Raw genomic sequence first — 25,295 nt, 5'->3', positions numbered from 1 at the left:
GGTGGCACATGCCTGTAATCCCAGCTGCTTGGGAGGCTGAGGCAGGAGAATCGCTTGAACCCAGGAGGCGGAGGTTGCAGTGAACTGAGATCGCATCACTGCACTCCAGCCTGGGCAACAGAGCAAGACTCCATTACAAAAATAAAAATAAAAAATCTTCCAAGGCTCAAGTGATCCTCCTACCTCAGCCTCTCAAGTAGCTGAGACTACAGGTACGTGTCACCATACTTGGCCTTTTTTTTTTTTTTTTTTTTTTTTTTTGAGATGGAGTCTCACTCTGTACCCAAGCTGGAGTGCAGTGGCGCACGCAACCTCTGCCTCCCGGGTTCAAACGATTCTCCTGCCTTAGCCTCCCGAGTAGCTGGGACCACAGGCACGTGCCACCACGCCCAGCTAATTTTTGTATTTTTAGTAGAGACAGGTGTTACCATGTTGGCCAGGATGGTCTCGATCTCTTCACCTCATGATCTGCCCGCCTCGGCCTCCCAAAGTGCTGGGATTATAGGCGTGAGCCACCGCGCCCGGCCAGATTTTTTTATTTTTGGTAGAGACAGGGTCTCACTATGTTGCCCAGGCTAGTCTCAAACTCCTGGGCTCAAACGATCCTCCCATCCTGGCCTCCCAAAGTGCTGGGATTATGGGGGTGAGTCATTGTGCCTGGCCCAGATAGGGTCTTTTAAAAAGTAAGGTTCAGTGAGGTCATTATGGTGCGCACTAAGCCAGCATGACTAGTGTCCCCATAAGAGGAGCTTAGAAGACAGACACACACAGAGGAAAGACCACATGAAGACACAGGGAGAAGATGGCCTTCTACAAGCCAAGGAGAGAAGCCACAGAAGAAACTGCCCCTGCCCACAGCTGGATCCTGGACTTCCAGCCTTCAGAACTGTAAGACAGTCAATTTCCACATTTCAGTTGTTTAAACTACTCAGTTTGTTTTACTTGTTACAAAGGTCCTAGCAAACCACTTCAGTATTTTTTGTGTTTTTATTTTGTTACAAATCAGGTAGCCCCCACCAAACCAGAACAGGTTCAAGGAGACTCCCTACTTCAATATGTTTTACCAGAGTAAAACAAAGGTTTAGAAAATATTCCATCATACAAAAAAAAAAAAAAGTATCTCTACCGATACAGTAATGATCACCATCCTCAGCTGATCAGCTGATTTTTCCTTTCTTCCTTACTTTTATTTGAATGTTTTCGGTGAACAAACCCAAGTCCCATCTGCTCACCTGAACAGCACACCTTTGATGACCTGCCAGGCATTGGGTGCCGGCTGGGCCGGTGGGTTCTGAGGCTGGGTCTCTGCTGGCGGGTCCCTCCCGATGCTGCCATTGCTGGTCACCTGAGGGGGACAGAGGCCAGAGTAAGGAGGGAGAATGGACACAGGGGCTATCTTAAACACCATCACACATGAAGGCCAGACACAGGCTGGGCAAAGAGTGGCTGCTTATCAATAACTGGAGAATGAATCAGTGAAAGCACCTGGGAAGGTGGGGCCCTCTTGTTTTAGGAGGAAAACACTCCCAGAGCACCTCCTCTGCGCTGGGGACCCAGTGGTGACCTAGAGAGTCCTTTGCTGTCCTCCTGGGGTTCAACAGCTCAGTGGGGAGACAGACTCATCTCTAGACAGTGACTGTCCAGAACGGGGCTGGAATGCCGGAGCCCCGAGAGGTACCTGGTCCAGCCTAGAAGTCGGGGCAACTTCCTGGAGGAGAGGGCATTGGAGCTGTGACCTAAAACATAGCAAGCTGGTGGCGCAAAGGAGGAAGTGAGAGAAGCAGCAGGTGCAGAAATAGAAGATTAGAGACACAGTCTGATCCTGATGACTGTCCACTGCTCCCTGGGGCTGGAGCCAGGATGCAAGGAGGTGGCTATTGGGGACAACAACAGAAGGAGTCTCATGGCAGGTGCCAGATTCTTCAAGGCTGGGGCTTAGCTGAAAGGGCCTTCCCTGGGCAAACCATTCCTGAGACCCCCTCTGTGCCCAGCCCTGCCCTCCAAGGGCCCCTGGTCCAGCAGGTGAGACAGACACAGAAAAACACAATCAGACTATCAGCCGCTACCATAAGCCACGGCCAGAGGACATGTCTGTGACAGCACAGAGCACACTAACCCTGAGGCCAAAACTATGACCAGCTCCATCTGGCTGCTGAGCAAAGGGAGGCTCAGAGAGGTGAAGCCACTTGTCTGGTCACTCAGGAAGGACAACCGCAGAAGCAGAATGACAGAGGGAAGGGGGGCGGGCGAGGGAGCCAGGCACGGCTTCCCAGAGGAGGGCTCTTCCCTCAGACACAGAGGGTCACAATCAGAGACTCTCAGAATGCCAGGTTTGGAAGGGGATGTCCTGCTCACCCTTCGTGCACCCTGCTAGCTCCCCAGTCCTGTTCTCATTCACCCCTCCTCCCAGCTGTCCCCTCAGCCATCAGCCTTCAAGAGGCAGGACCAGGGCTGCCATGGTCATGGTCAGCTCGGGAGCCGCAGCGGCACAGAGTAGGGGTGTGATACACACCTGTGTAGCCATTGCTGCCTGAAGGGCTCACCCTGGACACTCAGGTCATCCAAACCCACTTCCCTCTGAGGCGCCAGTGTCTGGCCTTCCCCTCCACAGCCCCCAGTCCACTCCTCTGCAATGTTTTCTCCATTCACCTCACCCACCAGATAGCAAATGCCCCAGGAGCATGGTCAGAGGGGCCACATTTGTTAAATGTGTCACTTGTCACCTCCTGTCCCCTTCACCAGCAAGAGCTCTGTCCTGTAATCTCCCAAAGTACAGGACAGCACTGTAGGGGCTCCAGGGTCAAACGGGCCTCAGCTATTGTCCTGGTCCCACCGTTCTTGCTGTGACACTTTGGGAACATCACTTCACCTCTCTGACCTGTGGACCAGATTGTGAAAATACTGGCACATTTAAGACAGAAATATGGGCCCTGCTTGCCCAGAGCTGAGGATCTAGAGGGAAACACACTAGAATGGTAAACAGGATAATTAAAAATGGTACATGAGGCCGGGCGCGGTGGCTGAAGCCTGTAATCCCAGCAGTTTGGGAGGCCGAGACGGGCGGATCACGAGGTCAGGAGATCGAGACCATTCTGGCTAACATGGTGAAACCCCGTCTCTACTAAAAAATACAAAAAACTAGCTGGGCGAGGTGGTGGTGGGCGCCTGTAGTCCCAGCTACTCAGGACGCTGAGGCAGGAGAATGGTGTGAACCTGGGAGGCGGAGCTTGCAGTGAGCTGAGATCGCGTCACTGCACTCCAGCCTAGGTGACAGAGCGAGACTCCGTCTAAAAAAAAAAAAAAAAAATGGTACATGGAAAACAAGCAGGGGGTAGTGACAGCAACTGAGTTGGGGACAGGGATCCACTTTGGAGTGGGTGGTCAGAGAGGTCTCCCTGAGGCGCTCCCTTTGGCGTCTGGGTCATTGGGTGAGACCCTTGGGCTGAGACAGAAGAAGCCACATTCTGATGAGATCTATGGAGCAGGGGTCGGCTGCGGAAGCTAAATCAGACAGGCACAAGGCCTCTCCTCACGGCCAGCCTAGCTCCTGGGAAATTTAGGGGCCCAAGTATGGGTTTCAACGGGTCTGAGGTGATTTGGGGTCAGGAATGGACATTTGATGCCAGGCCAGGATTTGAAGCTATGTCTGGCTGACTCCCAGGTCTCTTCTCTTACCTGTTAGTGATGGGCAGTCTGGCTGGGAACCTTCCCACGGAAGGGCAAGTTAAAACCACCATGAGATGTCACTTCACACCTATTAGGATGGCTATCAGCAGAGAGACAGACAATCACAAGTGCTGGCGGGGATGTGGAAAAACAGGAACCCTCATACACTGCTACGGGGAAAGGAAAAGTGCAGCCACTTCAGAAAATATGGCAGTTATTTAACGAGTCATATGTGCACCTACTACACAATCCAGCAAACCCATCCTGAATGGCTACCCAGGAGGCAGAAAATGTGCAGCCAGGCTGGGCGCAGTGGCTCATGCCTATAATCCCAGCACTTCAGGAGGCCAAGGCAGGAAGACTGCTTGAGCCCTGGAGTTCAAGACCAACCTGGGCAACACAGCAAAACCTCATCTCTATAAAAAATACCAAAATTAGCCAGGTGTGGTGGTGCATGCCTGTGGTCCCAGCTACTCAGGAGGCTGGGGCGGGAAGATCAATTGAGCCTTGGAGGATGAGGCTACAGTGAGCCAGGATCGCACCACTGCACTACAGCCTAGGCGACAGAGCATGACTCTGCCTCAAAAACAAACAATGGCCGGGTGTGGTGGCTCATGCCTATAATCCTAGCACTTTGGGAGGCCAAGGCAGGAGGATCCCTTGAGCCCAGGAGTTGGAGACTAGCCTGGCCAACACAGGGAGACCCTGTCTCTCTTTACTAAAAAAAAAAAAGAAAAGAAATACTGCCACAGAAAAGCTTGTACATGAACGTTCATAGCAGCATTATTGGCAATAGCCAAAAACTATAAACAACCCAAATATCCTTCGAGGTATGAAAGAATAAACTGTGTCACGTCTGTGGACTGCTACTCAGCAGTGAAAAGGAACAAGTGAGAGCATGTACTTTAGGATTTCCCCAAAGGCCAAATTTCCCTGATCCTAGGTTGTAAAAAATAAAATAAAAGGAACAACTGCAGATCTGTGTAACAACATGAACCTCAAACGCATTACGCCCAATGAAAGAAGCTGGACACAAAAGACTGGATGTTGTTTAGGTCCTTGTTTAAGAAATTTGTAGAAAATTACAGAGATAACACCTCTGTGGCTGCCTAGGGCTGGGAGCAGCAGAGACTGCAAAAGGGAACTTTTTGAGGAGACAGAAGCTTTCTCAGACCAGACTGTGGTGATGGCTGCACCATACAACTGCATAAATGGACCAGGAGTCAACGAACTCTACCCTGACAACAGGTTAACTAACGTTATACCATCTAAATTATACTACAAGGCTGGGCATGGTGGCTTATGCCTGAAATCCCAGCACTTTGGGAGGCTGAGGCAGGCAGATTGCCTGAGGTCAGGAGTTTAAGACCAGCCTGGCCAACCTGGTGAAACCCTGTCTCTACTAAAAATACAAAAATTAGCTGGGTGTGGAGGCAGATGCCTGTAATCCCAGCTACTTGGGAGGCTGAGGTAGGAGAATTGCCTGAACCCAGGAGACAGAGGTTGCAGTGAGCTGAGATTGTCGTGACAGAGTTTTCAGCTCCTATTTCTCTGAGTAAAGGCCAAGTCCTCCCCAAGGCCTCCAAAGCCTGGCATAATCTGCATCTGTCCCCAGCCACTCCTCTCCCCTCACCCGCTCCAATCTCCTTGACATTCCTTCATCACACTAGGCACCTCCCACCTCAGGGCCTTCGCAATGGCTGTTCCTTTGCCTGAAAGGCTTTTCCCTCGTATCTTTGGGACTCCCTCTCTCACTTCCTTCAGGTCTTTGTTCAAGCATCACCTCCTCAGAGAGGCCTTCCTAGACTACCCTATTTAATTGCAACTCTTCTACCCACCCCTCACTTCCTATTCCCATCCCAGCTTTATTTCTGTCCGTGGCACACAGAGTCATCTGAACTGCTGTTTTTCTTATTTATCTTGTTCACTGTGTGTCCCTGTCTGTGCTTCCCCTACAAATTCAGCTCCAACTAGAACACAAGGATGAGGGCCTTCAAGAGGGCAGCACCTATTTTGTTCACAGCTGTATCCCCAGCATCAGCACAAGGCCTAGCATGTAGTAGACTCAATTTGTATTCGCTGAAGGAATGAACGGCAAAGCTGAGTTCCTGGCTATAGGAGCATGCTGGCTAAAGCAGGAGACTGGGCCGAGGGTCTGCCTGCTGTGCGCTAGGCCCTGGGCATGGGAGAAGGGTGGCAGTGGCTGTGGACACATCAGTGACTAAGACACAGTTAGTTCTGCTCTTGGATCTGCAGATCGACGCGCACACACAATGCCCAGCAACATCTGCTAAGGGGCCCAAGAAGCAGCTAAGACCACCAGGGCTAGGCAAGAGCGGGAGGAAGCTACATTTTACGGCATGTCTTCACTGATTACCTGAATCCACCACTGCGCATCAGGGAATTTCACCTCAGCCCAGCCTCTGTTTCAAGATCTACTCATTCTACAAACACTGAGCACCTCCTCTGTGCCCAACCCTGAGCTGAGTGGTGCTAAGGAAGTAGTGGTGATCAAGGCAGTCCCGGCTCTGCCCTCCTGGGGCTCCCAGTCCAGTGGAGGAGACCAGTCCCCAGACAGTGAAACCCAGCTGGTGCAGGCCTGGCACAGGGGATCCCAGACAGTCAAAGAGGGCTTTCTGCAGGAGGGAACATCTGAAATCTGTAGGACTAACACAATCAACTAACTAAAGAGGGGAGAGATCTGTGCATAGACTGCGAGGAAAGAGACTGAGAGGCAATAAAAGAGGTTTAGAAATAAAATAGGTTTCAGAGCAGTGGATCCCCTTTAGCGCAGTGGTTCTCATGCAGGGATGACTTTGCCCCCCTGCTCCTGGAACGTTTAGCAATGTCTGGAGACATTTATGGCTGTCACAACTGGGGAGGGGCGTGGATGCTACTGAGCTACTGACATCTAGTGTGTAGAGGCCAGGGATGCTGCTAAACATCCTAAAATGTGCAGGGCAGTCCCCCAAACAAAACATTATCCAATTCAAAATGTTGACAGTGCCGAGCTCGAGAAATCCTAGTCTAGTCTGAAGAAAAGAGTCGGATCATGCGAGGCTGTGATTTATAAAAGAATTTGTACTTTGTCCTAAAGGCAAAGGGGTAAGTCTTGATTGTTTTTAAGCAGAGTTGGTACAAGAGAAGATCAGAGTGCCATCTGGAAGCTCAGGGCAATCAGAACAACCTGGGCCCTGGTCTCTCAATCCACCACCAACCCAATAATCAACAGAAACCCAGAGGGGAAACGACCTCCTTTCAGCAAGACTAGAAAACCCCTGAAGACAGGAACTGAGCCTTCATTCCAGCACTAACTCAACACACATTTCCTGAGCTGTCCCTGAGGCCAGGCTCTGGCTGAGAATGCTGAATAGATTCAGAGCAGATATAGTGGGCTCTATCACACTAACTTCATCCAGGTGTCCTCCCCAGGTAATACCACTTGCTCCTTCTCTGGGCTCCCCCAGTCCCTGGACACAGACTTCTGTCACCAACCTAATCATTCAGGATTATAACTGTTTGTTTACATGTCAGTCTCCTCTCCCCGTCCCATGACAGCAGGGATATGGCTGGCCCTCCTGTCCAACCTCTGCAGTTAACAGGGGAGAAATAAAGGCCTAAAGAGGGAAAGGAACTTGCCCAAGGTCATACAGAGAGTCAGCTTCATTCTCCCCTCTCAACCCGCACTCCTTTCCCGAGCTGCCTCCTACATGTCAGTGACATCCCAGTGGGTGGGTCGACAGCACCTTGATGTCTCCATCTATTCCCCAAATGCCTGAACTGTAGCTGCCTGAAATGGTATGCTCTGCAGTGTGTTAAGGCAGCAGTGGGTCAGAAGTCATCCGTACATGGACTAATTAACCCATAGGCCTAGTTCATGTTAAAAGCACATCCATACTAGTCTCTGTGTCAGCAATGTCTTGTAACTTCTACATAAAGTTACAAACTTAACCGGGATGACCTTCTGGAAGCGCCTTAGTCTCACTGTTCCTTGGATTCCCGTCTGTAAAATGGGTCTGTCGGCCATGCCCTGCTTATCCTGACTTCCCCAGAGCTAGAAAACTCTCAATTAATCACTGCGCACACCTCCAGCACTACAACGAAACCTGAACACCAGATCACTCTAGAAACGGCCTCAGAGCCTGGAATCGCGAAGTCGAGAAGCCAGCGCGCCAAGGCACAAGCCTGCGCCCCTCCGAGCCAGTGTCTTCCCGGCTCGAGCGATAAGGCTGGTGGCAGCCCGGCGCGAGCGCGCAGGGGACCCGACACGCAACAGGGCCCCGTTCGCGGCACCGTCCGGCCTCCCGGGCGGTCCGGCCCTCCCTGGGCCGGGTATTCAAGGTCCCTCTGGGCAAGGGGCCCCCACTGCACTGGATTCCACCACAAAAAGCAGGACACGCCCCGTGGGAGGCCCCCCGACTGGGGAAGAACCCCCTCAGTCCCCTCTCGGCCTCCGTACCTGACCGGAGCCGCCTCCCCCGGCCGCCACCACGGCGCTGCGGGCCCCGTCCGCCTCCTGCGCCGCCGCCATCTTCCCGCTCCGGGTCCCCGCCCCCGCCGCCAGCCCCGCCCCGTCCCCGACGGCACAGCGTAATCGCGCGAGATTTCATGCTTTCTAGCCCCGCCGGGCCACCGTATCCGGCAAGAGTGCCGCAGCCACGCCTCTCAGAAAGGCCGCTTTCGGCTGTGAAAGGACCAACCTGGCCACCGTATTCCTTTCCCGCAGGCTGTTTCCACCTAATAGAAACACTGTATGTTCCGAACTCCAGGACTTTCTCTGCCAGCATGCACCTCCCATAAGTTGTCTCTTCCGCCCCTTCACATTAACCCACGTTTTCGGTTATATGAGCCTTTCGGGCCATCCTGTCCGCTTCTCCCTGCCGATTCTTTTCGTCCTTTTCGTTCCATGTTTCTTGAGCTTTACCGGCCACAGTACGGCTTCGAACCACGCCCCTCTTTCGTCAGAGAAACCTTTCTGGCCACCGTATTCGGAGTCGAAGAGCAAGCCTTTTGCCCAGCACCCTTGTCTTCTGACCCCTCTTCCTAACACAACTCTTTCGTCCAAGTCTCCTGAGCTCATAGCCTTTCTGTGTATTTAGAATTCCAATTCCAGGGGTCTTACGGCCAACACACCTGCGATGAGACCCTATGATACACCCCGAAGCCTTCGGTCGGCCCTGCCTAGCACGCATGCGCGTTCCCTTAGTGGTCCAAACCTCGCATCCCTGGACTAGGCTTCACAGGCTCTGAGAATTCCACAGTTTTTCATTAGCTGTGTGTCTTCGTACAGCTCTAAACCCGGCCATGTGCTGGGAGATCCCTGGCTTGGAGAGGGTGTTACGGAGGCCCAGAGAGGACAAGACTCTAGGAGGCCGTTAACTCTTCGCACGTGAAATTGGGTGGACGTCTGGCCAGGGTTCAAATCCTTGTGGTGCTACTGACCGGATAAGAGATCCTGGACAAGTGACATCTCTCTCTCACTCTCTGTCTTTTTTTTTTTTTTTTTTTTTTTTTTTTAGATGAAGTCTCACTCTGTCCACCAGGCTGGAGTGCAATGCGCGATCTCGGCTCACTGCAACCTCGGCCTCCCGGGTTCAAGTGATTCTCCTGCCTCAGCCTCCCAAGTAGCTGGGATCACAGGAGCGCGCCACCACGCCTGGCTAATTTTTTTTTTTTGTAAGTAGAGACGGAGTTTCACCGTGTTGGCCAGGCTGGTGACAAGTGACATCTCTGAGCCTCAGTTTCTCCCCTTTTATAAACTAGGGATTATAATCGTACTCATTATTCGTCTTCCCGTTTTGCCCCCCTGTGTTATTGGGAAGACGTAGTTAGATCGCGAATGTAAAACATCAGGCCCTGGGCCTCATGCTTAAGTGGTCAATATTCGGGGCGCTGTGATTATGAACTTTATATATTACCTGGAAAGAGAGTAAGCTTTGCATTGGGATATTCTAAATGTTTAATTATCATTTTATTATCGGTTTCCTCCACTTTCCTCTAGGTCTCAGCTCTGTAATACTAGCTCTCGCTCTAGGAAGCTCTCTCTGGGTTGCTTTCCCATCCTCCCTTGCCTCCTCAGCTCCTCCACCCCACCCCTGCTCACTTTGTGTCATCACTGTCAGGGGTGGGTGTGTCTCCCCAACTGGGCGGGCTGACCCTGGACTGTTGTGGTCACTGCTATATCTCCAGCACTGCCCTGGGGATTATTGCTGAAAGAAAGTATGAGGCTCTCTAAGTGCAAAAGTTGAGTGACTTACCTCTCTGAGGGCTAACACAGGGCAAGAAGGAACCTTAGAAAACTTCATGCCTCAGCAGGGCGCGGTGGCTCACGCCTGTAATCCCAGCACTTTGGGAGGCCGAGGCAGGCAGATCACCTGAGGTCGGGAGTTTGAGACCAGCCTGGCCAACATGGTGAAACCCCGTCTCTACTAAAAGTACAAAATTAGCTGAGTGTGGTGGCACATGCCTGTAATCCCAGCTACTCGGGAGGTTGAGGCAGGAGAATCGCTTGAACCCGGGAGGCAGAGGTTGCAGTGAGCCGAGATCATGCCATTGCACTCCCAGCCTGGGCAACAAGAGGGAAACTCTCTCAAAAAAAAAAAAAAAAAAGTACAAAATTACTTGTACAAATTTAGGTAGAGGACCATGGAAAGCCCAGGCAAGTGAGGGGCCCTTTTTTTTTTTTTTTTGACAGAGTCTTGCCCCAGGTTGGAGTGCGGTGGCGCCATTTCGGCTCACCGCAAGCTCCGACTCCCAGGTTCACACCATTCTCCGGCCTCAGCCTCCCAAGTAGCTGGGACTACAGGCGCCGGCCACCACACCAGGCTAATTTTTTTTTTTTTTTTTAGTAGAGACGGGGTTTCACTGTGTTAGCCAGGATGGTCTCGATCTCCTGACTTCGTGATCTGCCTGCCTCGGCCTCCCAAAGTGCTGGGATGACACGCGTGAGCCACTGGGCCCGGCCAAGTGTGGGGCTTTGAAACTTTCACCAGCCTCACTGCAACCCCAACTGTGCTCTAGGCTATAAATACAAACTGCCCCAATGTGCCGTCCAGGTCTCATACACTGCAAGGGCCAATGTGCTGGAGCATGACGAGGTCTCGGCTTCTGATGAAAAGTGTGATCTTGGACAGGGATCCTGTGGAGCCAGGTTCTCTGCAGAGCCTTCCTACGCTCTGTTGAGTGACCAAATAAATTCTGCCATTCTGTCCAGGCTTGGTGGCTCATGCCTGTAATCCTAGCACTCTGGGAGGCTGAGGCAGAAGGATCGCTTGAGCCTGGGAGTTTAAGACCAGCCTTGGCTACATAGCGAGATCCTAGCTCTACTAAAAATTTAAAAAATTAGGCGGTGTGGTGGCATCCATCTGTGGTCCAGCTACTCCGAGGCTGAGGTGGGAGGGATGCCGGAGCCCAGGAGTTCGTTCGAGGTTGCAATTAGCTGTGATCACACTACTGCACTCCATCCTGGGCGACAGAGTGAGACTCTGTCTCTAAAAAAGTTAAGAATCATAGTAAGTAAAAAATTCTGCCATTCCTACTGTAAGTCACATGATAGACCCACTGTTCTCTCCACTAGGGGGCGCAAAATACTGATCAAGGGCTGTGATTTCAGGTTCTAAGGGAGAAGGGGACTGGGGATCCAACCTTCTAGGTCCTGAGGAGAAGGGATTGGGGGGTCCCAGACTCCTGAGTCCTAGGGGAAGAAGAATCTAGGGGCCTGGACTCTGGGGCCCCTGAGGGGAATGGGGTTCTGAGAAAGGAAGGAGGAGTCTGAGGCCAGCACCAGTATTGGTTGGAAGCGGAACTGGTCCGGGCAGTGCTTTGGTTTGGCTCGAGTCCGTGGGAACCAAGTGGACAGAGCAGGGATTGTTACTCCAGGGTCTCCCCCTCCCCACCACCTCCTGCGCTTGGCAGCCTCCGTTCTTCCCAGGCCCCGGGGACTCGGGGGCATTGCCCACAGTCCCTCTCCAGGGCCCCTGTTTTTTACTGGACTCTGCTGCCCAGCCCCAGGACCTGGGAAAACTGCCCCAAGGGTGTTGAAAGCCTGGCTGGAGGTTAATGCCAAGCAGATTAGGAGAAACACAAGCCGTGGATCTCCAGAGACCAATAGCCCCACCCATGGGACTTGGGGAGCAGGACCACCCTGGACTCCCTCAGGATACAGGAATCTCGGCCCCCAGCCCCCTTCATTCATGGTCCCAGCAGTGGCCTCCTTCAGACCATGGAGCCTCTGCTTATTTGCACCTTCTGCCTTCCGTGCTTTTTACTTGCATTTTTTTTAAGTAAGTTTTTCTTTTTTCTTTTTTTTTCTTTTTTTTTTTTGAGACAAAGTCTCACTCTGCTGCCCAGGCTAGAGTGCAGTGGCCCGATCTCTGCCTCCTGGGTACAAGCAGTTCTCCTGCCTCAGCCTCCAGGTAACTGGGATTACAGGCGCAGGCCACTCTGGCTAATTTTTGTGTTTTTATTAGAGAAATTTTTGTGTTTTATTTTTGTGTTTTCACCATGTTGGCCAGGCTGGTCTTGAACTCCTCACCTCAGATGATCTGCCCACCTTGGCCAAGCAAAGCTCTGGGATTACAGGCGTGAGCCACTGTGCCAGCCCTAGAGGTCTGTCTTCTTGGGTCCCGCCCAATGCAGCACTGACTTGAGCACCATTCTCCCCTCTGCCACGGGACCTTTATACCTGATTGCAGTGGCACATTTAAAGTGTCAGCCCAGGCCTGGTGCAGTGGTTCACACCGGTAATCCCAGCACTTTGGGAGGGCAAGGTGGGCAGATCCCTTGAGCCTGGGAATCGGAGACTAGCTTAGGCAACATGGCAAAACCCTGTCTCTACTAAAAATACAAAAAATTAGCCAGGTGTGGCAGTAGGCATCTCTAGTCCCAACTACTTAGGAGGCTGGGATGGGAGGATCTCTTGAGCCCAAGAGGTCAAGCCTAGAGTAAGCCAAGATCTCACCCCTGCGCTTCAGCCTGGGCGACAGAGCAAGACCTTATCTCAAAACAAAATAAATAAAATAAAAAATGTGTTAGTCCAGCAACTGTGAGGCAGGAAAATAGGGTCTGGAGGCAGGGAACATAAGGCCAGTTCACTTCAGCTATAACAGGAAACATCCTCTCCTGTAGGCGGTAAATAACTTTGTAACTTTTCTTCATCCTCTTCATTTACATAGGGTGTACGGGAAGTAACCAGTGGAAGGGGAATCCTCTAGGGAGGGAGTTTAAACTCCCAAAAATTCTGTAACAGGACTTTTGAACCCATATGCTTGGGCCCGCTCCCACACTGTGGAGTGTACGTTCATTTTCAATAAATCCCTTCATTTCTTCCTTGCTTTGTCTGTTTTGTTCAGTTCTTTGTTCAAGACGCCAAGAACCTGGATACCATCCACCGTTAACAACTGGAGACTGTCAGAGGCCACTGTGGACTAGCTGTGTCTATGATGTGTCATTTTACAAATGAGAAAGCCGGATTTTGGCCTGGCGCGGTGGCTCATACCTGTCACCCCAGTACTTTGGGAGGCCGAGGCAGGTGGATCACTTGAGGTCAGGAGTTTGAGACCAGCCTAGCCATCATGGGGAAACCCTGTGTCTACTAAAAATACAAACATTAACCGTGCACAGTGGCACATGCCTGTAATCCCAACTACTCCAGAGGCTGAGGCACAGAGAATCGCTGCAGCCTTGGAGGCGGAGGGTGCAGCGAGCTGAGATTGCACTACTGCAGTCCAGCCTGGGTGACAGAGTGAAACCCAACCTCAAAAAAAAAAAAGAGAGAGAGAAAGCTGGACTTCAATAAAGAGCAGTTCTAATTGCTGTTTCGATTATTTACTGTTACTATTCACTGTTTTATTCCCACGGACCCATGGGTTAGGGCTCCATACACAACAGTAGGTGCTGATTAAATGTTGGCTGGACTGAGTCAGCCCCTCCATCTTGGCCCTTGAGTCCTCAGAAAAGCAGTGCCATCCATGAGAAGCAACTTGAATTGTATTTTTTGTTGAAAAGAATTCAGGCTAGAGTTGGGAGCAGGATGCAAGAGCTACTGGGAAGGGGGAGCTCAGTCCGAACCTGGGGGATCAGGGGAGCGGGGGACTCTCCCCTTGTCCACAGATGGAGGGTCTGGCTGTTATTCCTCTCCCTTCAGCACAGAAAGAACTTGGTCAGTAAAAATGCCTGTGTAAGTGCTCATGGCTGCTGTGCTTTTGCTGTACAAGTCCCTGGGGAGAAAGCACAGAGGGTTAGAGGGAAGAGGGGCTGGGGGCCTGGACTCCTGGGTCTGAGGGAGGAGGGGCTGAGGCCTGGACTCCTGGGTCTGAGGGAGAAAGAGGGGCTGGGGGCCCGGGTCTGAGGGTGGAGAGGCTGGGGGCCCGGACTCCTGGATCTGAGGGTGGAGAGGCTGGGGGCCCGGACTCCTGGGTCTGAGGGTGGAGGGGCTGGGGGCCCGGACTCCTGGGTCTGAGGGTGGAGGGGCTGGGGGCCCGGACTCCTGGGTCTGAGGGTGGAGGGGCTGGGGGCCCGGACTCCTGGGTCTGAGGGAGGAGGGGCTGGGGGCCCGGACTCCTGGGTCTGAGGGAGGAGGGGCTGGGGGCCCGGACTCCTGGGTCTGAGGGAGGAGGGGCTGGGGCCTGAACTTCTGGGTCCCGGATACAGTCGGTGGTACGGGCCAGACCCCATTTTTCCAGGGGCAGGTGCTACCTGAGTTTCTCGTCTACAGCAGGCAGGTATGTCTTCTCGTACAGCTTCTGGGCGGCTGCCTTTGCTGACTCCCAGTAACTGGAGAGAGATTCCTGCACCCGGCTGAGCAAGGCCGGGCTGGGCAGTTCATCTTGCTGGGGGAGTTGGGCCCCCTGGACCTCTGCAGGGGGAGAGTGTGTCAGGGGAGCCCATGGGGCTGCAGCAGGGGGAAAGGAGGCAGGAATGAGGGGAGAGGGCAGAGGCAGGGGTAAGAAGGGCCTGAGCTGAGAAGATGCTTGGAGCTCATTCGCCTCCCCACTCACCGAATCCCAGTACCAGGAGGACGAGACACAGAGCCAGGAGGAATCGTGTGCCCATGGTGTCGGGAGACCTGGAACATTGAGTGGGGGTCATATGGCAGGCTGACTGGAGGCGGCTGTTCCTGTGGTCACGCCCCACTCTGGTGGGGGGACTGAGATCCTGCTCTGTGTGTACTCGGTGTCCAAGTCAAGTTTCCCATGCATGGACTTGGACACAGCCCCCTTCTTGGGCCTCACTTTCCAACATCCTGTGATTCTACTCCTGATTTTGACATTTTAATTCTTTTTTTTTTTTTAATTTCCTTTTTTGAAACGGAATCTCACTCTGTCACCCAGGTTGGAGTATAATGGTGCGATCTTGGCTCACCGCAACCCATACCTCCCAGGTTCAAGAAATTCTCCTGCCTCAGCTTCCCCAGTAGCTGGGATTACAGGCATCCGCCACCACGCCTGGCTTCTTTTTGTTTTTGTTTTTGTTTTTTTGAGATGGAGTCTTGCTCTGTCATCCAGGCTGGAATGCAGTGGTGTGTTCTCAGCTCACTGCAACCTCTGCCTCTGGGGTTCAAGCAATTATCCTGCCTCAGCCTCCCAAGGAGCTGGGATTACAGGTGCCTGCCACCATGCCTGGCTAATTTTTTGTATTTTTAGTAGAGAGGGGGTTCCACCATGCTGGCCAGGCTGGTCTTGAACTCCTGACCTCATGATACATCTTCCTCGGCCTCCCAAAGTGCTGGGATTACAGGTGTGAGCCACTGCGCCCCACCTAAGTTTTGTATTTTTAGTAGAGATGAGGTTTCACTATGTTGTCCAGGCGGGTCTTGAACTCCTAACCTCAAGTGATTTGCCTGCCTTGGCCTCCCCAAGTGCTGGGATTACAGGCGTGAGCCACCATGCCTGGCTGCTAATTTTTATTCTTTTGTAGAGATGGGGGACTTGCTTTGTTGCCCAGGCTGGTCTGGAACTCCTGGGCTCAAGCGATCCTCCCATCTTGGCCTTCCCAAGGTGCTGGGAGTACAGGTGTGAGCCACTGAGCCCAGCCTAGAAGGCTTTCTTGAGCACCTAAACAGTTCTGGGCCCAGCAGGAACACAGCAAAGCCCCTGCCCTTTGCTAAGCCTGAGTCAGTGCAGGGAGGTGCTCTGCAGACACCATTAAGGACCCACACTAGATCAAAAGCCCTAAGTCAGACCTCATGTCCCTGCATCTGCTCATTGAGTTCTCACCCGCCCTATGAGGGAGGCACTTTTGGTTACGAAGAACATGCACAGGGCACAATATCATCATCCACACGTAGGAGATGAGGAAGCTACATCAGAAAGAGGTTTAAATCTGATCCCTGGAGAAAGAACGGCTCAAGCAAATGGTCTACAATTCTTTTTTTTTTTTTTTTTTTTTTGAGACAGGGTCTTGCTCTGTTGCCCAGGCTGGAGTGCAATGGCAGAATTTTGGCTCACTGCAACCTCTGTCTCCCGGGTTCTAGTGATTTTCCTGCCTCAGCCTCCTGAGTAACTGGGAATACAAGCATGCACCACCACACCTGTCTAATTTTTGTATTTTTAGTAGAGACGGGGTTTCACCATGTTGGCCAGGCTGGTCTCCAACTCCTGACATCAAGTGATCCATCCACCTCGGCCTCCCAAAGCGTTTGGATTACAGGTGTAAGCCACTGCGCCCAGCCTACAATTCTTTTTTAGATTTTTAAATTCTTTCATTCTTTTTTTTCCCCCAAGATTGAGTCTTGTTCTGTCACCCAGGCTGGAGTGCAGTGGCATGATCTGGGCTCACTGCAACCTCTGCCTCCCGGGTTCAAGCAATTCTCCTGCCTCAGCCTCCGGAGTAGCTGGGATTACAGGCACGCGCCACCACACCTGGCTAATTTTTGTATTTTTAGTAGAGATGGGGTTTCACCATGCTGGTAAGGCTGGTCTTGAACTCCTGACCTCAGGTGATCCACCCGCCTCGGCCTCCCAAAGTGCTGGGATTACAGGCGTGAGACAATATGCCTAGCCCTTTTTCTTTTTTAGAAATGGGGTTTCTCTGTCACCCAGGCTGGAACACAGTGGCAAGATCATAGCTCACTGCAGCCTCAAACTCCTGGGCTCAAGGAATCCTCCCCTCCTCAGCCACCCAACTCTAAGCAGAGGTTCAAATAGTCTACATTTCTTTTTTTTTTTTTTTTTTTTTTTTTGAGACGGAGTCTCACGCTGTTGCCCAGGCTGGAGTGCAGTGGCGCGATCTCGGCTCACTGCAAGCTCCGCCTCCTGGGTTCAGGCCATTCTCCTGCCTCAGCCTCCTGAGTAGCTAGGACTACAGGCGCCCGCCACCGCGCCCGGCTAATTTTTTGTATTTTTAGTAGAGACGGGGTTTCACTGTGGTCTCGATCTCCTGACCTTGTGATCCGCCCGCCTCGGCCTCCCAAAGTGCTGGGATTACAGGCTTGAGCCACCGCGCCTGGCCCAAATAGTCTACATTTCTAAATTCTGTGATTTACGGAGTGTGGTGATGCACCTATAGTCCCAGCTACTGCGGAGGCTGAGGCAGGAGGATTGCTTGAGCCTAGGAGTTTGAGTCTAGCCTGGGCAATATAGCAAGACTCCATCACACACACACACACTCACACAAAGTCACAGTTCCAACACGGGCTTCTAACATTGTGCCTCCTACAATTCCTACTTTATCGATCTTTGCCCTCTCCCTGCTGACGCCCCCCTGCCCCCGCACCCTGGGTCCCTCTCTTACCAGACTCGCGGGCTGTCCTCACCAGCTCCGGACAGGCATAGAGAGGCTTTATAGCGTTTGAGACCCACTTCCGCTCCACAGCCACCACCCCCATCCTTTGTCTAGGCCAAAGTCCTGGCCAACAGAACCACTGAGGGGGTGGATGGGGACAGAAAGGGCAATGACATCCCCCAAGGTCACGCCACAGGGAACCTTCACTCAAGTGACAGGGAACCCTCACTCTGAGAATTTGCCTCTGACAGAGGCTGGCTTGGGGGCTGTGGAGGGGTCGGAGGTGCTGGGTGCCCACTGGGAATGGAGTCAGAGCTTGTGGGAGACAAGGGCGAAGTTCTCAATGAGGGCCATCATGGGGACCTGCTGACTCCACCTGCACTCCTGCCCTCACCCTCCTGAAACTGGTGCGCCTCGAAGTCCCCCATTCTCCACAAACCCACAATAGGGTGTTATCCCTTGATACCCTTCCCTACCCCCCAACTCTCCCTTCCCCATCAGGTGTCACCTCTTCTACTCATTAATTCCTGGGAGGAGGTGGGGTGGGTTTTCTTCTGGCCACACTGGGGAAGGATCCAGACAGGGACACAGGTGAGACTTTATTTATTGGAGAAGTATGAACTTTTTTTTATTTCTTTTTGTTTCCCCCCCAAGGGATCTCGCTGTGTTGCCCAGGCTGGTCTCGGACTCCTGGGCTCAAGCCATCCTTCCACCTCAGCCTCCTGAGTCGCTGGGACTACAGGCACCCGCCACAACCACCCCTGGCTTTTATGAATATTTTAACCCTGGTCCTTGTCCCCACAGACAATCCTGGGGCACAGGCTGTGGGTCTTGTTCAAGAGGCTTTCTTTGGATTTGAGGAGCCAGGCCTTGGTGCGCGGACCCAGGTCCCTGAGGTGGTCGTCATAGTACGTCTGCATGAAGCCCCGGAAGGTGCTGGGGCTCCTGAGGGAGAGAGGACATCACAGTGGAGGCCCCAGCTCTCCCCAGGTGTTCTCTGCCCCATTTATCTGCTCCTTTCTCTGACCCAGTTCTTGCTCTCAGCTCTAACCCTCTGCTCCTCCCAGACCTAGGGGTCACAGCCCCACTGCCGCCCTTTCCTCCTCCCTGAAACCCAGGGGTTCCGGCCCCAGCCCCTTCTGCCTCAGACCCAGGAGTCCAGGCCCCAGCCCCTCCTTCTCCCTCAGGCCCAGGAGTCCAGGCCCCAGCCCCTCCTTCTCCCTCAGGCCCAGGAGTCCAGGCCCCCAGCCCCTCCTTCTCCCTCAGGCCCAGGAGTCCAGGCCCCCAGCCCCTCCTTCTCCCTCAGGCCCAGGAGTCCAGGCCCCCAGCCCCTCCTTCTCCCTCAGGCCCAGGAGTCCAGGCCCCCAGCCCCTCCTTCTCCCTCAGACCCAGGAGTCCAGGCCCCCAGCCTTCCTCCCTCAGACCCAGAGATACAGGGCCTCAGTCCCTCCTCCCTCAGACCCAGGAGCCCAGGCCCCCAGCCCCTCCTCCCTCAGACCCAGAGATACAGGGCCCCAGCCCCTCCTCCCTCAGACCCAGGAGTCCTCTCCTGCCACCCAGTCCAGCACACACTCACCAGAACCACTGCCACCTGTCTCTGGTCCTGTTCAACACTGGCTCCAGCAGCTCCTTCATCCTGCCCGTCACCAGGCTCCAGTGACTCATCTTTAGCTTTGGTGGGGGGCTGGGGGTTCCTTCATAGGCTTCTGACTGGCATGCTAGGTGGAACCAGAGGGCAACTTGGGCGGGCTGGGACCCTACAATCCCCCTTCTCCCTTTCCCGCCATGGTCATCCTGTGTCACTCCTGGTGGCCCAGGGGCAGCCCCCTGCCAGTCCTCTTGCCTCCTGCCTTTACCCGTATATGTCCCATGATCGCTTACCCCTCCTTCAACCATCAGTCATCTCTCTCTCTCCCCTTTTTTTTTTTTTTTTTTTTTTTTGAGACAGAGTCAGTCTCTTGCTCTGTTGCCCAGGGTGGAGTGCAGTGGCATGATCTTGTCTCATTACAACCTCCACCTCCTGGATTCAAGCAATTTTCCTGCCTCAGCCTCCTGAGTAGCTAGGATTACAGGCATGTGCCACCATGCCCGGCTAATTTTTGTATTTTAAGTAGAGATGGGTTTTTGCCATGTTGGGGCCTTAAACTCCTGACCTCAAGTGATCCACCCACCTCAGCCTCCCAAAATGCTGGGATTACAGATGTGAGCCACCCCGTCCGGCCGGGCCATCTCTTCACCTTGTGTCAGTAGTCTCTCCTGTCACCCTGTCTGCCTATGGTTTCCCTCTAATGGCCTCTCTAAGTGCCATCCTCTGATGCCTCCCTTCACCACCTGATTTTGCTGCCCAGGAACTACCCCTTTCCCCCTTAGTCTCCTGTGACCCCCACCCTGTCTAAGCTACCTCTATGGACAGTGGAGGGAAAGCAGGAGGTGACTTTCTGCCCCCAGGGGCAGACATTGGCTCAGCCTTGCTGTCAGTTCCTCTTTCCAGGCCAGACCTTCTACCCACGCGTCTGGACAAAGCCTCGCCTACAGAGACCAACCGTCACGCGGGGGCCACATGTGGCCGGCTGTGTGCCTTGGCCAGTGACTTATCCTCTCTCCCCATGACTCAGTTTCCCCTTCTGTAGAATGGGATAATAGTACCTACCGCAGGGTTATCGTGAGAATTAAGAGTTAATACATACGATGCACATAGAATGGTGCCTTGCACATTGTAGGCGCTATATACGTGTTAATTTCTTTTTTTTTTTTTTTTTTGAGACTGAGTCTTGCTCTGTCGCCCAGGCTGGAGTGCAGTGGCGCGATCTTGGCTCACTGCAAGCTCCGCCTCCCGGGTTCAAGTGATTCTCTGGCCTCAACCTCCCAAGTAGCTAGGACTACAGGTGTGTGCCACTATGTGTGGCTAATTTTTTGTATTTTTAGTAGAGACAGGTTTTTACCCGTCCGTTAGCCAGGATGGTCTCAATCTCCTGACCTTGTGATCTGCCCGCCTCGGCCTTCCAAAGTGCTGGGATTACAGGCATGAGCCAACGTGCCCGGCCCTGTGTTAAAAATTTAAATTTCTACTGGATGACACCGATCTAGAATATGATCCCATTTTAAAATAAAGTACATCGCCGGGCATGGTGGCTCATGCCTGTAATCCCAGCACTTTGGGAGGCTAAGGTGGGCGGATCACCTGAAGTCAGGAGTTCAAGACCAGCCTGGGCAACATGGCAAAACCCTGTCTCTACCAAAAATATAAAAAATTAGGCAGGGCCGGGCGCGGTGGCTCAAGCCTGTAATCCCAGCACTTTGGGAGGCCGAGGCGGGTGGATCACAAGGTCAGGAGATCGAGACTATCCTGGCTAACATGGTGAAACCCCGTCTCTACTAAAAATACAAAAAACTAGCCGGGCGAGGTGGCGGGCGCCTGTAGTCTCAGCTACTTGGGAGGCTGAGGCGGGAGAATGGCGTGAACCCGGGAGGCGGAGCTTGCAGTGAGCTGAGATCCGGCCACTGCACTCCAGCCTGGGAGACACAGCGAGACTCCGTCTCAAAAAAAAAAAAAAAAAAAAAAAAAAAAAAATTAGGCAGGCGTGGTGGCGTGCGTCTGTAGTCCCAAATACTCTGAAGGCTGAGGCAGGAGAATCGCTTGAACTGGGGAGGTGGGTGATGCAGTGAGCCGAGATCGCACCACTGCACTGTCACGCACTGGGTGACAAGAGACTTCGTCTCAAAAAAAAAAAAAAAATTAAATGCATATGCAAAACACAGACGCACACACCAGCACACACTCACAGACCCCCTCACATGTGTCCACACACTCAAATATTTTGCACACATGTACCCCACAGAGAGACAGGTGCACACAAATACATACATGCACACAGACATGCACTTTTACCACGACTGTGTACTCCCAGTTCCACGCACGCACACACACACATGCACAGATGATCCCAGTTTGTACCAATGTTATATTCACACTTTACTCTCAACTACTGACACACACACTCCCCGACACGCACACGCTCCGTACTCACGTCTCACGTGGCTACAGAGCCACAGGACACACAGCCACACTCACACCCACCAGGTGTGGGCCCCACATCCCTCCACCCTCTTCCTCTCACCCCCAATGCAGGCCAGGACCAGCGCACAGAGGCACAGGGCAGGCAGGTCCTGGAGCCTGTTTCTGAGGAGGGACATTTCTGGGGGTTCCGTGCCTCTGTCCCTCTGGGCTCAACTCTGTGGGCCGGGGGAGGGGAGGCTGCACAGAGCAGGGCCCTCCTCCGGCCACCTCCCCACTTGGCACAGACTTCAAAGAGCCGGGCCCAGGTGACAGTGGCAATCAGAGGTCATGCCTCTGTGGGCCTCCCTCCTTCCCACCCTCCCACACCGTGCCCTGAGAGAAGACAGAGGCTCTTGAGCCTCCTGCACTGAAGCAGGTTCAAATCCTGTCTCCACCTCCCATGACAGCCTCATTTGCTGGCCTGTTTCCTCCTCTATAAAGTGTGAGACATAGTACATATTTCAGGATATTACTTGAACAAATACAAAGAAAGGCACAGTGGCTCATGCCTGTAATCCCAACACTTTGGGAGGCCGAGGTGGGCAGATCATATGAGGCCAGAAGTTTGAGACCAACCTGGCCAACACGGTGAAACCCTGTCTCTACTAAAAATACAAAAATTAGCCAGACATAGTGACACGCGCCTGTAATCCCAGCTACTCAGGAGACTGAGGCAGGAGAATCACTTGAACCCGGGAGGTGAAGGCTACAGTGAGCCACGATCACGCCATTGCACTTCAGCCTGGGTGACAAAAAGACTCTGTCTCAAAACAAAACAAAACAAAACAAAAACAAAGAAAGCTCTTACCATGGAGCCTGGCATTATAGGTGCTCAAAGATCATCGCTGTTATTATTATTTTGTGTCTAATTTCTCCTAGCCACTGGGCTGCAGGGCCAGGCTTGTGGTAGGGCCTCAACAGGGCCTAAGGGATGATGGCAGGAAATAGCAACACAGTCTCATGTCTCCAGCCTCTGTTTCTTTCCGGGTAGGGTGGAACCCGATCACCTCCACGCATTCCTTGAGTTCTCAATTCCAGCTCTTTCTCCTCCAGGTGACTCTGGCTTCAGACAGACCTGGGCTTCGAATCCCCCACTCCTTCACCGCATGACCTGGGCAAATACGTTTTCTTTTCCAGGGCTCAATTTGTTCAACTGTACCATGGGGTTGATAGGGAGCACCTGCCTCCCAGCGTCCTCATGCAGGAGGGCTGAGGCCTATGCAGGAGAGCTGCAGGTGCACATAGTAGGAGGTCATCAACATCAGGTCCTGGGCCAGGGCGGTGGCTCCCACCTGAAATCCCAGCACTTTGGGAGGCTGAGGCAGGTGGATCACTTGAGGCCAGGAGTTCAAGACCAGCCTGGGAAACATAGTGAAACCTGGTCTCTACTAAAAATACAAAAATTAGCCAGGTGTGGTGGTGCATGCCTGTAATCCCAGCTACTCAGTGGGGGGCAATGGAGCGAGACCTTGTCTCAAAAACAAAACAACATTAACAACAACAAAAACCAACAAAGGCCAGGTATGGTGACTCATACCTGTAATCCCAGCACTTTGGGAGGCCAAGGCAGGTGGATCATGAGGTTAGGAGATCGAGACCATCATGGCCAACATAGTGAAACCCCGTCTCTACTAAAAATACAAAAATTAGCTGGGTATGGCGGCGTGTGCCTGTAGTTCCAGCTACTCAGGAGGCTGAGGCAGGAGAATCGCTTCAACCTGGGAGGCGAAGATTGCAGTGAGCTGAGATTGTGCCACTGCACTCCAGCCTGGGCGACAGAGTGAGAGTCTGTCTAAAAAAAAAAAAAACCCACATCAGGCCAGAAATAGTGCCAGAAATAGAACATTTTTCTCTTGACGGACCCAGCTGCACCCCAGGGCACATGGCTCAGTCAGGGGACTGTGGACTGGACTCTTTTGTCTACGCTTGCCAGATGAAGTAGAGGAGGCCCAATTATATTTGAATTTCAAATCAACAGTGCATGATGTTTTAGTATAAATATGTCCCATGCAATATTTGGGAATTGTACCAAAAAGTTTTTTTGCTATTAATCTGAAATTCAAATGTAACTGAGCATCCTGCATTTTTACATAACAAATCTGCAAACCCAATCTTGGCCACAACCTGAACAACTGTGCAGGACTATCTTGACCCAAATGTCTGCCTTGGCAGAATCCTGTCCATCCCAGAGGCCCCAGCATGAGCACAGCAGATGTCCCCTGGAGTTCCTTGGTAACAATCATCAGCAGATTGAAAACACCCAGAGTTTCTGTTTGGGATGACGAAGATATTCTGGAAATAGTGGTGATGGTTGCACAACAAGGTGAATGTACTTAATGCCACTGAACTGTACACCTAAAAATGGCTGCAATGGTAAGTTTTGTTTTGTTTTTGAGGTGGAGTCTCACTCTGTCACCCAGGCTAGAGTGCAATGGCACGATCTTGGCTCACTGCAACCTCTGCCTCCCTGGTTCAAGTGATTCTCCTGCTTCAGCCTCCTGAGTAGCTGGAATTACAGGCGCGCGGCAACCATGCCCGGCAAAGTTTTTGTATGTATGTATGTGTGTATGTATGTATGTATGTATGCATTTATTTATTTGAGACAGAGTTTCGCTCTTGTTGCCCCGGCTGGAGTGCAAAGGTATGATCTCAACTCGCTGCAACCTCCGCCTCCCAGGTTCAAGCAATTCTCCGGCCTCAGCCTCCTTAGTAGCTGGAATTATAGGCACCTGCCACCACGCCCAGCTAATTTTTTGTATTTTTAGTAGAGACGGGGTTTCACAATGTTGCCCAGGTTGGGCTCGAACTCCTGACCTCAGGTGATCCACCTGCCTCAGCCTCCCAAAGTGCTAGGATTACAGGCATGAGCCACCATGCCCGGCTCAATTTTTTGTATTTTTAAAGAGACGGGTTTTCACCATGTTGGCCAGGATGGTCTCGAACTGCTGACCTCTCAAGTGATCCACCCACCTCAGCCTCCCAAAGTGCTGGGATTGCAGGCATGAGCCACTGCACCTGGCCGCCCAGCTAATTTTTTTATTTTTGTAGAGACAGGGTTTTGCCAAGTTGCCCAGGCTGGTCTTGAACTCCTAGGCTCAAGTAATCCTCCCACCTTGACCTCCCAAAGCGTTGGGATTACAGGGCTGAGCCACTGCACCCAGCCATGTTGTTTATATTTTATCACAATTATAAAAACCAAAAACAGCCAGGTACTGTAGCCCCAGCTACTCAGGAAGCTGTGGTAGGAGGATTCCTTGAGCCCAGGAGTTTGAGAGCCCAGCCTGGGCAACATAGTAAGACCCCCATCTCTTAAAAAAAAAAAAAAAAAAAAAGCCGGGTGCAGTGATTCATGCCTCTAATTCCATCACTTTGGGAGGCCAAGGCAGGTGGATTACAAGGTCAGGAGTTCGAGACCAGCCTGACCAACATGGTGAAACCCTGTCTCTACTAAAAATACCAAAAAAAAAAAAAAAAAAAGTTAGCTGGGTGTGGTGGTGGGCACCTGTAATCTCAGCTACTCAGGAGGCTGAGGCAGGAGAATTGCTTGAACCCGGGAGGCAGAGGTTGCAGTGAGCCGAGATCGCGCCATTGCACTCCAGCTTGGGTGACAGTAAGAGACCCCGTCTCAAAAAAAAAAAAAAAAAAAAGGGGGCCAGCATGGTGGCTTATGCCTGTAATCCCTTGTAATCCCTTGTGGGAGGATCACCTGAGCCCAGGAGTTAGACACTAGTCTGGGCAACACAGGGAGACCTCATCTCTACTAAAAATAAAAAAAATTAGCCAGGCGTGGTGGCATGCACCTGTAGTCCCAGCTACTGAGGAGGCCGAGGTGGGAGGATTGCTTGAGTCT

At 52.5% G+C, this 25,295-nt stretch overlaps 3 protein-coding genes across 4 annotated transcripts in view; all 3 read right to left on the bottom strand.

Annotated features, from left to right (window-relative positions):
* The window catches only part of CLPTM1 (CLPTM1 regulator of GABA type A receptor forward trafficking), an 81,593-nt gene that overhangs the window by 30,920 nt on the left and 25,378 nt on the right, over nucleotides 1–25,295 (bottom strand). Inside the window, exons 2-3 of one of the 2 annotated variants that reach the window (XM_050772112.1) lie at nucleotides 8,126–8,208; nucleotides 1,233–1,345 (exon numbers count right to left, since the gene is read on the bottom strand). In XM_050772112.1, the coding sequence (XP_050628069.1) occupies nucleotides 1,233–1,345; nucleotides 8,126–8,197 (185 nt within the window). In that variant the 5' untranslated portion in view covers nucleotides 8,198–8,208. Of the gene's footprint in view, nucleotides 1–1,232; nucleotides 1,346–8,125; nucleotides 8,369–25,295 lie in introns of those variants that run through there. The other variant, XM_050772111.1, reaches the window with a different exon arrangement.
* Nucleotides 13,476–17,872, bottom strand: APOC2 (apolipoprotein C2). Its single transcript, XM_050772359.1, has 4 exons — nucleotides 17,398–17,872; nucleotides 14,664–14,731; nucleotides 14,362–14,521; nucleotides 13,476–13,883 (listed from the first exon to the last, which is right to left on the bottom strand). The coding sequence occupies exons 2-4, from the start codon at nucleotides 14,716–14,718 to the stop codon at nucleotides 13,793–13,795; spliced, it is 306 nt and encodes a 101-aa protein (XP_050628316.1). The 5' UTR covers nucleotides 14,719–14,731; nucleotides 17,398–17,872; the 3' UTR covers nucleotides 13,476–13,792.
* Nucleotides 17,977–21,663, bottom strand: APOC4 (apolipoprotein C4). Its single transcript, XM_050772354.1, has 3 exons — nucleotides 21,507–21,663; nucleotides 18,965–19,106; nucleotides 17,977–18,333 (listed from the first exon to the last, which is right to left on the bottom strand). Exons 1-3 carry the CDS (start codon nucleotides 21,580–21,582, stop codon nucleotides 18,168–18,170), a joined length of 384 nt encoding a protein of 127 aa, XP_050628311.1. The 5' UTR covers nucleotides 21,583–21,663; the 3' UTR covers nucleotides 17,977–18,167.

The sequence above is a fragment of the Macaca thibetana genome, chromosome 19, assembly GCF_024542745.1.
Source record: "Macaca thibetana thibetana isolate TM-01 chromosome 19, ASM2454274v1, whole genome shotgun sequence".
In the NCBI taxonomy this organism is placed as follows: domain Eukaryota; kingdom Metazoa; phylum Chordata; class Mammalia; order Primates; family Cercopithecidae; genus Macaca; species Macaca thibetana.
The sequence above is the reverse complement of the archived record's forward strand: the minus strand, read 5'-3'. Positions and strand labels throughout refer to the sequence as shown.